Source organism: Gymnoscopelus braueri, assembly GCF_963280865.1.
Source record: "Gymnoscopelus braueri genome assembly, chromosome: 11".
In the NCBI taxonomy this organism is placed as follows: Eukaryota; Metazoa; Chordata; class Actinopteri; order Myctophiformes; family Myctophidae; genus Gymnoscopelus; species Gymnoscopelus braueri.
The window spans coordinates 39,357,036-39,373,295 of NC_137613.1; the positions used below are offsets into that span (position 1 = coordinate 39,357,036).

The following is a 16,260-nucleotide window of genomic DNA, read 5'->3' on the forward strand; positions in this document are numbered from 1 at the left end:
TTTAGATCTAATCGATCCACTGCAATGACAGCGATGGAATTGGTAGAAAATATATAAATGGAAAATAAATAATAAACTGTAGGATTATTCATAGATTTAATGAAGGCATTTGACACTATTTATCATAAATGTAGATATGGCATTAGAGTGGTAGAAAACTTATGGTGTGTGTGTCTCAGTCCAGACACATGCATTCACCGTTGTCTGTTTTCACAGGATGAGCCTTGTCTCAAGGTTCTATCGTTTTTGAGATGTTAACCTACAGTACATCACCCATGATGACTAAAAAAGGCACCTTGCAACTGTATTATATATTAGTACTATTTTTTACTGCCATTTCTATTGATATTTCATTGCCATTGTATTACTATTTTCTCTGGTTGCTGCAATGTTGTTGAGGAGTGTCGAGTGTGTATAATAACAATTCTATCTGCCATTATTTTCTGATATATGTTCCCACCCAGCGTTTTGGTGTTACAAATCTACATGGAATTATTATAATAAAGTATTTTAGTAACAATATTATTATTATTATTGTATGGTTGGTTATACACTGACTACAACAATGGCATATATATCTTCCTTTTTGTTGTGAGTCTCGTGGCCCCCAACTTCAAGTCATTTTACAATTGCAACAGAGTAGGCCTACTACATTGCAGTATTGATACTTTTACTTAAGTAAAAAATGTGAGTAGCCTATTTCTTCCACCACTGTACCCAGCCTAGGTGTTCACAAGAGACTGGTAACTGGTTTTGCAGGTAAATACCAGTATGAGCCAATATGCACACCTCAGCCAATCACAGCTCAGGTCAACTCAGTCCTATTAAACAGCATTTTTATGCTGTGCGAGAGAGATCTTTTCAGTTCATCATCAGCCCGCCCTATAGCTGGACTGAGATCCTGCCATTAGAAATGTAAACTAATTAAATCCATTTATTTTAAACTATATTGATTTCTGAGACATTTACTAGAAGGAAGGATTTTAAAGCAATCTCAAAGCGATGAATTCGTCCACATTCCTTCTCTTGCTGTTTGCCAGTGTGTGTTCTTGTGATTCCCTGTCCACTGTGGAGGATGCCTACAGGGATGTGATCGCTGTCGTGTCTCCTGGAGAAGAGTATCTAACGGAAAGCTCTGTTCGCTCGCTGTTTCATTTACTGGAGACACGTGTGCAGTGCGGCGAGGTGTCGTGTGGAAAGGTACGTTTTATGAGGCTACTGTACATCTCCAACTCTGTAGTTAGACAGAGTCAGGCTGTACCTGGCACTGGAGTCAAGTGGTGGGGGGGGGGGTTGAAGTACTCACATTTTTTACTTAAGTAAAACTATCAATACTGCAAAGTAGAAATACTCTGTTTAAGTAAAAGTCCGGAATTCAAAATGTACTTGAGTAAAAGTACAAAAGTATTGGTATAAAAATGTAGCCTACTTAAAGTACCAAAAGTAGAAGTACTCATTATGCAGAATGTCCCATTTCACAAGTTTTCAAACGTATAACAATCTTTGGAAAATAGCAGATCTACAAGCTCACAATGTGTTGCATCACAAGCACCTTGGGAGCTTGTAGATCTGCTATTTTCAAATGGCCGAAATGTCGGGCTGAAGTGGGTAATGTGTGTTTTGTAATAATAATCAAAATCTACAAAGTATCTAGTGTCATGATTTATGACCTTCATCTGCTTGACCCAGTACACACATGTGTATCTACATAAGCATATTGTTAGCTGTGATATGATGATCATCAACTACTTTATCAGAGAGACTGACGTCTGTGCACAACGATAAGATCCATGTTTTATTCCTATCCATTCTGTCCTTGTCCTTGTTCCATATCTTCTGGTCACGTCATGTGTCCACTGTACAATATTGTATTCTCTATGTGTGTATTAAACTTTAGAGCTTGTCACGTGCGACTCAACAGAAACCTTCACTCACCTTTTAGATGGAGACTTATAGGACCATAATTATGTTGGTCAACCGAAATCACAACAATTAGTAAGCTGTCAAATAATTTTAGTGGGGTAGAAGTAAAAGTATTGAATATTGGAAATACTCCAGTACAGTAAAAGTACCTCAAAATTGTACTTAAGTACAGTACTTGAGTAAATGTAGCCTACTTAGTTACTTTCCACCACTGGCTACAAATTAGACAGAGAGACATGCTGTACCTGGCACTGGAGTTCTACTGTAGGTGCAAGAAGTGCTGTTCCTTCAGTTAGAGGAGTACTACAGTATGCTAATATGTTTTATCATTTCTTCGTGGACAACATTTGGATAAAAGGAGAGTAGACCATGGCTATACTTTGTTGCAACAATTTAAGCATAGCCTACGATAGCGGCAGTAATGACGCATCTTCTCCATATACTGTAGCAGTTTCTAAGTTGACGCTGGGACCTGTAACATACTGTAGGCTACAGATTCTTCCGAAAAGTTAATAGCCTCTAAACTACTTTTTCAAACATCTCGTACTTCACCTGGGCGGCCATGCTATGCCATGCCCAACTGAATAGGTCTATCAAACAGGACAGGCTGTAAAAGTTAAAGGTGGTGTGGTGTAAGTGCTAGACTATACACATACAGGATACAGTATAAACAACAAGTGAAATTGGAAGTGAGGGGTAAGGTGGCACGCAAGATAGGGCCCTTCGGCTACTAAAGAGTTGGAGAGACGGGGAGACCCCGGTTACTGAACGAAAATATCACTTACTGGTAAAAGTGGTGCTGATTTTAATTACTTAGGTAAAAAAATGTAGCTGTGAAAGGGGTCAATATTGCCCCCTCAATAGCTTATAACATGGAAAAACTAAAGTAGAATTCTTGGACTTACTTCTTAATCGTCAGGTACAGTATCTAAACCCGATCTAAACCCTATCATTAGAAATCTCCCAAACTCTCTTTTACATTGCGACATTACAAAGGCTGCTTTCCATCTACAAAATATTGGCAAGACGTGTCCCATTATTTCAATGGCTGATGCTGAAACACTTGTTCATGCATCATTTGTCTCATCTGGGCTTGACTATTGTAAAACCATTTTATCTGGCTTACCTGAATTAACCATTAGCCAATTACAACTTGTACAAAACCCAACTGCCAGGATATATACCAGGATACAGCTGCTAGAGCTCTACGATCACAAAATGCCGGTCTCCTAACTATTAATGAAATAAAATCAGAAGGTGGCAGCTAGGGCTTTCTTATGCCCATAGTCTCTGGAATCATCTCCCTATCCATATTTGAGCGGCTAGGCTAACTCATTCCAAAGACCTATTCACATCAGCCTTTGACATCATTTAGTCTTCCCTAAGCACAAAATGATTTAGTCATTTTTTTTTAACTTTCATTTGTGTGTGTGTGTGTGTGTGTGTGTGTGTGTGTGTGTGTGTGTGTGTGTGTGTGTGTGTGTGTGTGTGTGTGTGTGTGTGTGTGTGTGCGTGCGTGCGTGTGTGTCTAGTGCAATCTGACAGAGAACATTCACCAGCTGATCGGCAATCACTCCATCCATGATGAAGGGAAAGTAAGAGGGAAAGAGAAAGGAGGAGAGGAACCTCTAGTCAGTGTATCAGAGTTCAGCCGCTTGGCAGCTGGCTGTGTATTCTACCTGACCTCTCCTGCCAGGGCCTGTACGGCCATCATAGAGGGAATGTGGGGCGAGGAGACTGAACACCTGCTACACAAAATCACACTCCATGATGAACACCAAGATCACCATGAGGACGAACACTCCCAGGACGATAAACTCTCACGAACACATACAGAGGGTCATGGTCATGAACAAGAGCACATCGACTTACATGGACTGGAGCGTCTACTTCTAGAGATGGAGGAGCACTACACGCCCTCAGACCATGAGGTGAGCATGTAGTGTACCCACACACACACACACACATTCACCATTTTGATCTTACGTCATACTCAGAGGGTTTCCACCCTCTATGGATTTATCAATTTGTCAAATTAAAAGAGATTGGTAGAATTGATAATGTACTGACTCTACTCAAATAAGTACCTATTTTTAGTTTTTGTTTTTAAAAAAGGAGAAAGGAATTTTGTTTTTGGGGGGGGCCCTGCAACAGAGGTTTCAACAAGGAATCGAACGGGGACGTTGCGATTATAATCATAACTCAAGGCACAATACAGTCAGCTAACAGTGCTCCTTGTTGCATTTTAAGAACACGGCAGAACTGCTGCAGCAATCAGTGCTGCTGATTTCGTGTCACAGATCAAATCCTGTAGGATAGTCAGATTAAGGGCTGTGTCCACAAAAATATTTTTTTCTGCAATGCATTTCTATGGTAAAGACATGATGGGAGCACTCCACTTCCCACTAGTGCTGCACATCATGTTTCAGCACTCTCGGCGTCCAGCTTTTTTGGGCAGAGCGCCCTGGGTGCCTCGAGTAAAAAATTGTAAAATTTTAGGAGAGGAGCATGGCTCATGAATGTCACTTTCCTATCCAGAGGGTTGGAGCGACACGCCTAAAAGTGGAAAACATTGAGTGGAGACGTCTCACTGAGTGCATTGTAGTGCTCTGGACATGATATCGCTCTGCCACTCAAACAAAATGCCTTTTAATGCTTTATTCTTCTGAAATCATTACTTCTCTTTCTGCTATTATCTTCTCTGTCCTCCCTTATCATTGTGTCAACCAGGGCTGTGTTAGAGCCATTGACATCATGTTGGAGGTCAATGCCTCATCATCATCATCATCATCATCATCATCATCATCATCATCATCATCATCATCATCAGGCACAGCGCAGAAAGAGGAAGTGGGTGCAGTGTTGGGTCGTGTCTTGTACCATGTGCTGCAAGGTCACTGTATCATTAGTCTGCCTCAGGAGAGTTACTTTATGGATTACATCATGCATCATATGGGGACAGAGAACTTCACTGTCAATGGTAAATATACGGTCGGGTGAAAACAGATACACAGATAAACACCCTAAATCAGGAGTGTCCAAACCTATATTTGAAACTATACAAATGTCTTAAGGCCGGCTGCATTTCCTGTCATACTGTACCTTTGGACGATAACAAAGTCACATACAACTGCTTCGCATTACAACTGTTTTATTTAACTACAGTAGTTTTGTTGGAAGTGTAGCCAAAGGTAAGTCTCTCGTGTGTGGTGTGATGTGATATTATTATGTATTGTGTTATTATATTTATAGTCCAATAAATTGTCTTTTGTTCAAATGGCAGTGTAGACAAATTTAACCAGGTGTGAAAAGGTATCTACAAAGATTCTAATGAAATGGGGGGAAAAGCATTTCTTATCTTAAGAAAGAAACAACACAGGGAACAAGCAGTTAGGAATCCTTAAGATTCTACTGAGAAATGTCTATACGCACAGCCTCTGTGCAAAATTCCTTTTCAGTTCAAGGAACCGCAATTTGGAACAATCTACCCTCTGACTAACATAAGAGAGTGTCCATCCTTTACATCTTTTAAGTTCCAACTAAAAGGATGGATCATGGACAATCAAACATGTGAACATTTTTAAATAGGCTATTATGTACAGTAGGTTTAGGCCTTTTTTACTGTTGTTTTTTTCCATTATTTTCCCTTTTAGTAATGTTTATGTGTGCTGCTTTTTGTAATGTTGCTTGTTTTCTGTATGGGGAAATTAGCATTCTTGCTAAATCTATAGTATTTACACGCCATTGTATGTGTGGTGTTCATTAATATGCGCTGTCCCGCCCAAATAAACGTATAAATGAAAAAATATTGGTGGGCCATAAATAATACATTTTAGGAAGAAAGCCGATCATAGTAGCAAAGCTTAACCACATGAACCCTAGCGTCCCTATTCTGGGCATGACATAATAGGCAAATATTCTGCGAAAATAGCATATCTACAAGCTCACAACGTGTCACATTGCGATGCGCTGTGAGCTCGTTTCATCAGCTAATTTCAGCTAAGGGATTTGGTCTAAAAGGAAGTACTGTACATAGTTAAACACTTTTAAATCCCATATAGATGATCTATTGTGTTATCCTATTAAAGCATAGTTTGCATTTGTGCTTCGTAGACCTAGCAACTCTTATGAGGACACTGGGCATTGGCGCCAACGACGATGAGCACGGGCACGAGGATGAGCACGAGGATGAGCATGGGCACGAGGATGGGCACGAGGATGGGCACGGGGATGAGCACGGGGATGAGCACGACGATGAGCATGGGCACGAGGATGAGCACGGGGATGAACACGGGGATGAGCGTGTGAATGAGCGGGAGGATGAGCACGGACATGAGGATGAACATGGACATGAGGATGAGCACGGGGATGAGGACGACGAGCAACATGGAAGAAACAACACGTGGGACCAGGTATACACACACACACACACACACACTTAGAAGAAGACGCCGCTAATGAGGTTCACTGTCCATGAGGTCCTAAACAGTAAACTAAATGGATAATAAATTGTCTTGTTTTCTCTCTTCCAGCGTTGTTTCTCAGCTGAGGAGCTGGTACTGATCCACAACATAGGGGGAAACGACACCGCTGCTTCTGTCATCATGGATCGGTCTGACTTGGGCCGGCTCAGCATAGCCCTGGTTCAGCAGATCCTGAGAGGGGCCTGTAAGGGCACCGTAAAACCAAAAGCACCAGACGATCTTACCATGGCTGAGAGTGAGTTAAGCAATATTACACGAGAGGGTGTGCTTTTTCATCATTATTGACACTACTATGATGCAGTCTGGAACAAGTGAAAGGGGGTTTGGAAAGGGGTTCTGTGGAACACATATCTCTGCCAGGCCAGGTGACTTAACGAGGGCTGTGTAAGCAATCGGTTGCAAATTTTCTCGCCTCATATGCCATCTTTTTTTCGACTGTCCCCCTCTCTCTCTCTTAAGGATACATCTATGCAACCATAGCCAACATTGTGATCACGCTAACCTCCATGTTTGGCATCGTGGTGTTGCTGTGTACTTCCAGCTCCAGCTTGTTCCAGTTGTCCATACAGTTTTGCATCAGCCTGGCTGTTGGTTCGCTCACAGGGGATGCTTTACTGCACCTGGTACCCATGGTGAGTGGAGAGATACTAGACAGACTGGGGGCAGGGAGGGATTACCTCCCGCACAGGGGTGCGGGAGGTAAAACCTCATTGGAAGAAAGATTTACAGTATACAAGCCATAACTGTAAAATAACAAAATATTACTTTAAATGCCGCACAGTAGCCGACCTGAGCAGTCAGTGCATTCCCATACTAAATTACCACTGCTAACCCATATGCTGCCTCTGCTGTCAGTACATGGCCAAATGGCAAATAATAAATGCGTAATGTATCACAAGAACCAAAAGGCAACCCGTGCCAGAGCCATGCCCTTCTGAGTTGTATCCAACAACTCCGGGCCTTCGTCGAGCAAGGCAAACAAACATACACTCAATGAAATGCACAATCCATTATGCACTCAAATAGGCCTGGGTCTGTCAGGTAAAATCCAATAAGCAAAACCAGCATAGACAAATAAACAATTTCTTACCTTATAGGAGTCTCTTTCTCGCCTTCCTCCTTAGTTATCCACTACTTCATCGAAATCCAACTTTTTGATGAGGTATCATTTCATAGCCAGAAGTGAAAGCGAGTTTAGCTGTTTTTGGGACATCCTCATCCTCAGTTCGTTGTTAATTCGAAACAGTTTGTAACTGGCAGTCTCAAGAAAAGCCGTAGTGCAACATAAACATTCAGGAAGGATGATTGTAAATCCAGATCCACCATAGTTTGAAGCATTTTAGTTGGGCAGTTTTCTTGTTCTTCTGATATCAACCCAGTGGATATGCCTCAGAGTGAGTTAGCTGTCACTGGGTTCATGCACAAACAGAACACCAACAGCTAGTTAAATCTTTCTCTTTGAAACCTTCCCCTTCCATCACACCTGGCTCTGAGTCTGCACTTTCGTCGGATATAGTTTTGCGCGCTGGAGGTCATGTTTGTAGGACTGCAAGACACCAGTGACATTCAAGGCTGCCTTTTCAAATTTGTCAAATTCGTGCTGCCACAGCACCAATTTGCCACAAAGTCGCGTAACGACAAAAGGAGTCGTGTAGCCGTAGATATGTTAATGTCATGGCTCTGTAACTGCAAACTTGTGGCTTGAAACCTCTCCAAATCCTACCATAAAGAGCTGGATGAATTGCACCTGGACCTAATTATAACCATTAATTAGTTGAGGTTCCAGGTTCCATATACCCCTGTTGTTTTTGTTATTTTAGTTGTCTCATTAGAAATCATATGATTGTATTTATTAAGGATTTCAATTTTCTGTGGGCCACTTTCAACTTGGACCCCCAATTTTAGGCATGTCATTATAGGTGACCTTAACCCTTTTCAACATGTTTCAATAAACAGCGAAAATAGCAGGGCTTAACATGCCAGACCACTGGTATGGTCCTTTAAAAAACGGGAACATCTACCAGAACAACATCTGTAATGGTCTGTTTTTCTGTGACATGCTATTGTTCTGACTTCAGTTCTTTGTACAACTACTGGCTCAAAGACACCTTCTACTGTTGGTCTGTGTTCAGTTCCTAGGCCTACACGGGCACTCAGATGATGGAGACAGCCATGACGACCATTCAGAGCACAAGGATGAGAGTTTGGACTACTTATACAAGATGCTGGTGGTATTAGCTGGGATCTACTACTTTTACCTCATGGAATCTATCTTCGCTCTGGTCACTCATGACGACCATCATCATGGGGTAAGGGCGCACACGCAAACACACCTTTTTAAACAGTACTGTATGTGCTCTGCTTTCCTCATCACATCCCGTCATGCTCTCTTTTACTGCGTCTCTTGTCTCTGTCTCCAGGAGGAATCTGATCCTGATCACTGCGACCATGGCAAGGTTATACAAATGTACCAAAAAGACAAGAAAGAAAAGAAAAAGAAAAAGAAACACTCAGTATCACAGATCCAGTCAATATCACAAGTAAACCTGGTGCTACCGTCGGCATCACACGAAGACCTGGTGTTAGATACACCATCAGCATCACTAGAAGACCTGGTGTTAGATACACCGGCAGCATCACTAGAAGACCTGGTGATAGATACACCGGCAGCATCACTAGAAGACCTGGCGATGGATACAGCCTCAGCCTCAGCATCACAAGTACTGTCAGCATCACAAGGAGACCTGGTAGTAGAGGTGCACACAAATGTTTAGTTTTTTTTAATCTATAGATCCAACATGTATATTGAGTTACAAAAAAGGAAAAGAAAAACATGAATCACTATGTAACGTCTAATAACATAGGTAACCTATAATAACAATAATGTACAGTATGTTAATATAATGCATCTATATTGCAGTTTGCCCCTGAAAACGGTGAGACGCTTCCATTGAAAACTCGCACCAGAGGTGAGATGAGCTATGTCATGTGTGACACACAGACACACCACATAAATTGTGATCATTTTTTTTATAACTGCACTTCCCCTCTGTCTGTGTGCACTAGAACAGCGTGTGCTGCCCTACATGATTACTATAGGCGATGGGATCCATAACTTTGCAGATGGTTTGGCTATGGGTGCGGCTTTCTCTCTATCGTGGAAGTCAGGCTTGGCCACATCACTTGCTGTACTCTGCCATGAACTACCACATGAACTTGGTAGGTAAGTTCATGTTGGTATCATACAATAATGTAAACAATGGACATTATATTGACAAGATATATGACCAAATATCAAGTTTATATTACATGGATATGAATGATGAAATATTATATCAAATAGACAACTAACCCCGCTCACCTATTTTGTTTCTCTCTAGGTGATTTTGCCATATTGCTTAACTGTGGTGTTTCTGTACGTAAGGCCTTATTGTTGAACGTTGGCAGTGCCATGACCTCCTTCATAGGCCTGTATATTGCTCTGTCTGTGGCCACCGACCTCGCCACCAAACAATGGATAGCTGCCATCACTGCAGGACTCTTTTTATATGTGGGACTGGCTGATATGGTGAGTGTTTGTGTGTCTAAAGAACACCTGCCAACACTGCTGGGTAGTTTATATATGTACAGTAGGACTGGCCTATATAACGCATGTAGCAGATGTGAGTGAGTCTATCAGTGAGAAATTTTATATCACTTCTTGAAACATTTGTAGAGAACAAATTGATTGTTGACGCTCTGTTTTAAAATCGAACAACCTTTTCTGCGCCTCTAACTTCGCCCTCTCTTTATTCTTCCTCTATCCACCATCTCTAGATGCCAACTTTGGTCCACATCAGCTCCAAGAGACCCTGGCTGATGTTTCTGCTGCAAAATCTAGGTCTGCTGACTGGCTGGGGCATCCTACTGCTGCTGTCCCTGTACGAGGACCAGATAGGCATATTCTAAACACAAGGACAGAAACACACACATACAAACACACATGCCACAGGAATGAGTACACATCGACACAGACTGGTCTGCTCAGTGGACTGATCGTTCTACTATTGGCTTGGGATCATACAGACGTTCAAAGAGAGACACGGGCACAGGAAGACATCTGCACACACACACTGTTCCACTCACTGTGTACCGTCACATACACACATGCACTTTACTCTGTTAAGTGGATTGGTCATTCTGCTTGCGTGGCAAGATCGTGTGGGAAGAATGTATGCACGTGCACGCACATACACAAACAAACAAACACACACACACACACACACTGATCTACTGTTTCAATAGATTCTGCTTCTGCTGTTGATGTCAAAGGCCTTCATTGGGTACTAAATACAAACTTGTGCATGTAGACAGTTGAGAAGGCATGATACACACAACACATACTGTACACATTCTTCTGCACCAACTCACTGATGCCTCAATCATATTCAAATGTATTCTTAACCTGACTTAGGGTGACTTAGTAGGGTAGTGATATTTTTTGGTATTTGGCATTTTGGTATTTGATGTTAAATATTGTATTGCTTGTTTTACTGGTACTAACTAGATAGATAGTCATATTGTTTTCTGTGTGTTCATATTGAGTAGTACTTTTTTTAGTTGAGTGAAATTTGTGTATTTAGGTTGAGGTTTCAAATAAGCTCATCAGGCTTTCTGACTCTTCCTGCACTGTGTGTTATTGCCATTTTCTTTTCTATGTCATTTTTACATTTTAAATTGTGCACTGCAGTAGCATGAAAGATAAAGGTGGTACATATTAAGTGTGGCACATTATTTTTGCTATAGCTACACCAATTAGCTATTCCTATGTAGTAACTCAGAACTCATGAAAATTGACTATATGCTCTGCACCCCTACTGTATGTAATTGTCCAAATATTCTCTTCATAGCTTTCTGAGAAAACAATGAAAGTCAATTGACACTTATACAATTCCAATTTGAAGAGTTGACTCTCATCCAGAGTGAATGACAACATTGCCATTATTGTGATCTTTACTCAATTGAACATTATTACATGATTATGCAAGAGTGGTGGCAATGACTGAGTATCAAGGGGAGTACAATGGGTCATTTTAAGTGACACCTTTTGGAAGCTAGAGGAGCTAAATGTCCTTGGACTATTACTTCAAATGTGGATCAGTTCTCACGGTGCACACAACTCAGCAGATAGCCTGAGATGATGCAGACATTTCATATTACACCAAACAAAAGCACCATCTAGTGGTAAGATATAGAAACGCTTATACTTGAAAAAGACCAAAAGGATCTAAAACTAAACGTAGTATCTGCTGTTTGTCACAGATAAAAACTTGGAGCATTCAAAAGTGAGGTAACTTGCGTCTTTGAGGGAATCCCCGTAAGAATTGGAACAATTCCATTTTGCTATTATTTCAATGGCTGGAACACTCTCTCCACTCTTATAACTCCACCTGCAGTAAAGACAGTTGTAGAATTATGAACTAAAATGTATCTAACAGCTTCTCATACATACATATTTGTACATATATATTTTTCTTTTTGATTACTACTCGTTTATATGATGTTTTTGCATAGTATTGTATATCTGTCTGTCTGCTGGGAGACTGGTGTTTTGTTGTGAGTGAGGATGGGGGAGGGTGAAGAGCAATAAAACAGAGAGATTTTGTTTCATTTTGTTCTATTTGTTGTCCATTGTTAAATGAGGCTAAAACAGGAATTCAGATGCCTGAAGCACATCGTTGCTGATTCACATGCACCATGCTTACTTCATTTTGTGTTTATGTGAATTAAAAGAAAAACTGTTCCCCTCTGGTCCCATGGTCACTACAATTCTCTTCTTGGCAGTGGTTGTAAAACTCCCACAATGCTAAGGAGGGCTTGGTCAAACATTGTTTTGACCTTAATGCCTTTATGGGCCAAACTTAAACATGCTATGAGTTGAGTATTCTATGAGAAGGAAAAGGAGCGGCTTGAACTACATGAACTGTATTCATGTTCGCAGTATAATATTGTTGTCTTGTCTTCATTCTGTGTGGGGACCTGCTTCTAGATGTCAACAGAGTACATGGAGTGACAGATGCCTTGTTGAATTGAATTGATCAATGGTTTTAACCAGGATCTGTAGGCCTGTAGTAAGTCCATATTATTTATAGAGCACCTTTCACAGTCAATGACAGTCACAAAGAGTACCCATTCATCAGCTCCACTTTTATAGACTTCTAGTTCCAATTCTGTCTGCTCACTTCTTTGTGTCATCACATCCAATTTCACTTGTTTATCCTGCATAAGTTCTCGGTCTCCTTTAAGTAGGCTTATGTAATGTGGTAAAATCTAATTAAATTAGTATTCTGTGATAAAATTGCTAGACATAATAATCCTCTAATAATTGTTGTACATTGTCTTTCAGATACATGTTCTTCCTCTGGATGAGCTGTTCCTCTTCCTCATGCACTTGGCCTTGCAATCCACTTTAGTTGATCTTTTGGTATCCACTTGAATTATTGTAATATTGTAAACGTTCAGGATCATAACAACATGGACTTACTTATGTGATAATCTCCCATTCAATGCATCGATAGCATTCGAAGCCGGTGTTTTAAACAACTGTTAAGCCACTCGGTTGGGCACGGGAAAGCTGTTTTTAACACTTTTAATAACAAAATGTCCAGACCATAACTGCTGTTGGGTGATGTCCCCATTTATCAAGAGTAGAATGAATCACAGCGTAGTTTTGTTATTGAAAAGAAAAACGTGTTATCTCCCCGTGTGCCCATACAGTACCTGCAATTAACTGTCTTGTTACACCTGTGCTCCTTATCTCTTCATCTGCAGATTACTAAGGCACCCCACCCCTCAAGGTGAACCCGCTCACAGCTGAATGGCAGAATGGCTCCTTCAACTATACTACACCTCTAACATCTTATGGAAGGCCCGCCACCGCCTTTATTCCCTCAGGAGGCTGAGGCAGGCTGGCCTCAATACCTCAGTGCTGGAGGCTTTCTACAGGCGTGTGGTGGAGAGTACTCTCACATTCTCCATCACCACCTGATATGGGAACTCCTCTGCTACTGACAGGAAGGCACTGCAGAGGGTGGTGAAAACCGTCCAGAAGATCACCCACAGCAGTCCTCCTTCCATTGAGGACATCTACGTCAGCAGGTGCAGTGCGGCCCGCATTATGGAGGACCCCACTCCAGCGGCCCGCGCATGAACTGTTTGACCCCCCCCCCCCCCCCCCCCCCCTCTGGCAAGAGGCTGCAGTGTATCAAAGCTAAAACAGTCAAGCTTAGATGAAGCTTCTATACCCATGGGGCTGAGACTGGTGAACTCTATGCCCCAATAAATACACTTTTTGCTGTTCTGCCTTGCTGTGCTGTTATACAGTATGTCATGCTACAGTGTTATCTTGATTTGATAAATGCTGGATGCTACTGTTTTTGATATAATGCTCAGTTTTAATTCACTGCACTTTAGGATTGTTATGCTTATTCTTTTTTTGTATGTATTGATAGTTATATTTTTGGTTTATAGGTCCTGAGTCCTGAGTGCGATTTTCGTTTTCATGTGCAAGCATGTACAGTAAATGACAAATAAATTAACCTTGAACCTTGATACACACCAAAGCCCTAGACCAAAATAGTCAAGTTGGACTAGTTCTTGGTTCTATTCTTGGTGTGAATCAATTAAGTTAATACCTTTTTGCTGTGTGACTTTTCCTTTGCTTGGTCAGTACCCAGAAGAGTCTAGTGACTCTCATAGACTGTTAATAGATTGTAATCATACATTGACATTTGGGGGGTCTATTTCAAATGTATATTCATTCTCATTTTCACTGTATCCATTCTTACATTCATTGGCGATAGTATATTCCTTCATATACTCAATGGTGATGGACTGAAACCATGTATATATCCACCTACATACAGTATTCATTGCTGGTAGACTGTATTCATTCATATTCATTGGAGATAGATGTATAGCAAAATGTTAATTCATATATTCAGTGTACATTTATTAATAGACTTTACATACAGTATAGTCGCTGTCAGGCAGAAACCTATTTCGTTATATGACAGTGTCTCACAAAAGAAGCTAAAATAGCAGATCGACAAGCTGTATGGGGATCAATAAAGTTTTATCTCATCTTCAAGATCTATGCCAGTCTTTCACCACTTAGCAATCTTCTGTGAAAATTATATTGTACTGTAATGGCATGAAAGACCAACTTACTGTAAAGTCACCATTTTTTTGCCAATAAAAAGACAGGCATGCCTACTGTACTTGGGTGAACTGTACACTTAACCTTCAGTTCATTTTACCTTTATGTTGTCACTTTACTAAATGGCATTCCATCTCAGGAGGTAAAGAGTCTACTGAGACTGAGAGAGAGAACAATCAGGTGCTCAATGGAGATAAAGTTGAGTTAAAAAACGTAGAGGTGCTACTAGGATCAACAGGAACCAAAACTTGAAAAAGAGGAGAGATCCGAGCACTCAAAAAATATAACGGAGAGGGCGTAAAATCAAGGTACTTTAATCATGTTTATAAAAAGTTTTAAAAGCCAACATGTTTCGACCGACTGGTCTTCATCAGGGCAAAATACTTGCCCTATTTTTTGAGAGCTCGGATCTCTCCTATTTTTCAAGTCTACTGTGCTTGTTGAGTAAAACACTTCGACTCACATGAAGCAAGTCAGCTCTTTTAATTTACTCTCATACAGTTTACTCCCTTTAAAAATGAGACACAAATACTAATTAGAGCACAAAGTACTGCAACTTTAATAATTAATGGTGGAAAAATAGCCCATTTTAAGTTTTTCAGATAATTTGTTATTGAGTTATTAAACCTATTCTAATAATAAATGTTTCAACAATTTGAGAGAATTCTAAATCAAAATCAATCTTATTTACATTGTATTTATTTGTATTTGTTGTATTTACGTCCAGAAGATGTAGGGTATTACAGATAGTTGCAATGCCTTGTGAAAACTACAATATTTAGTGAATAGTCCTGTTTGGCCCATAGATATGTTTGGCCCATAGAAGTACATCCAACTTCGATTGCCCAACACTACTAATCATAAATAACTGCAAAATGGTGGAGAAACCCTGTGGTTTCTACACAGGGAATATGACACACCAAACATACGCCTCTACCTGTAACCCTCTGCTATTCACTGCATTTTACTGTACATATTTTTCATTTTTCTTATTTTTCATTTCTAAACTGTTTATATGATGTTCTGCATAGTAGTATATATCTGTCTGTCATTTAATGTCACTATGAATTGAGTACAAAAGGACCCCAATTGAAACAATAATCAGTTCTTGTTTTATTTTATTTATCCTATTTAGTTGACCTTGTATTTGAACTGTTACTGTACTACATAATACAATGGTGGCTCTGATAAATCAGTATCACAGGACACACAGGACAATGTTTTAGTTTGTCTCAAGGTCTGATAGTTTTTTAGATCAATAATACAAGCTTAAGCCATGTTAGCCTACATTACCCATTAACCATGACCCATGCACACAGCACCTAACAAAGGCACCTTATATTGTGTAATTGGCATTATATCTTGGTACTATTTTTACTACTATTTATATTATTATTGTATTGCTATTTTTATATTTTCTTTGGTGCCTGCAACGTTGAGGCGCAAACCTTAAGAATTCTACTCCCTTATACTACACTGTATGTGTAATTTTGAATCATTAAATCAAACAGTCAACTGTGTCTAAGCCTAGACAAAAATCATGATTGATGATGGACAATATTTGTGGCAGTGTTAAGGGTCAGATTCAAAAATAAAAATAGGAAGCAGAGTGTAAATATGCAGCACATATGTTTTAGATATAGTAGCCTACAATAT

The 16,260-nt window shown here is 40.3% G+C and overlaps 1 protein-coding gene across 1 annotated transcript; it reads left to right on the plus strand.

Moving 5' to 3' along the window:
* Positions 1-1,002: 1,002 nt before the first annotated feature.
* Positions 1,003-13,596, plus strand: LOC308095625 (zinc transporter ZIP4-like; the record flags this gene model as incomplete). The annotated part of the gene is made up of 15 exons (XM_080442676.1): positions 1,003-1,200; positions 3,483-3,854; positions 6,012-6,335; positions 6,456-6,642; positions 6,867-7,039; positions 8,540-8,716; positions 8,828-9,163; positions 9,328-9,376; positions 9,474-9,626; positions 9,788-9,975; positions 10,224-10,344; positions 12,436-12,446; positions 12,793-12,870; positions 13,218-13,243; positions 13,461-13,596. 15 exons carry the CDS (start codon positions 1,003-1,005, stop codon positions 13,594-13,596), a joined length of 2,529 nt encoding a protein of 842 aa, XP_080298802.1.
* Positions 13,597-16,260: the final 2,664 nt, after the last annotated feature.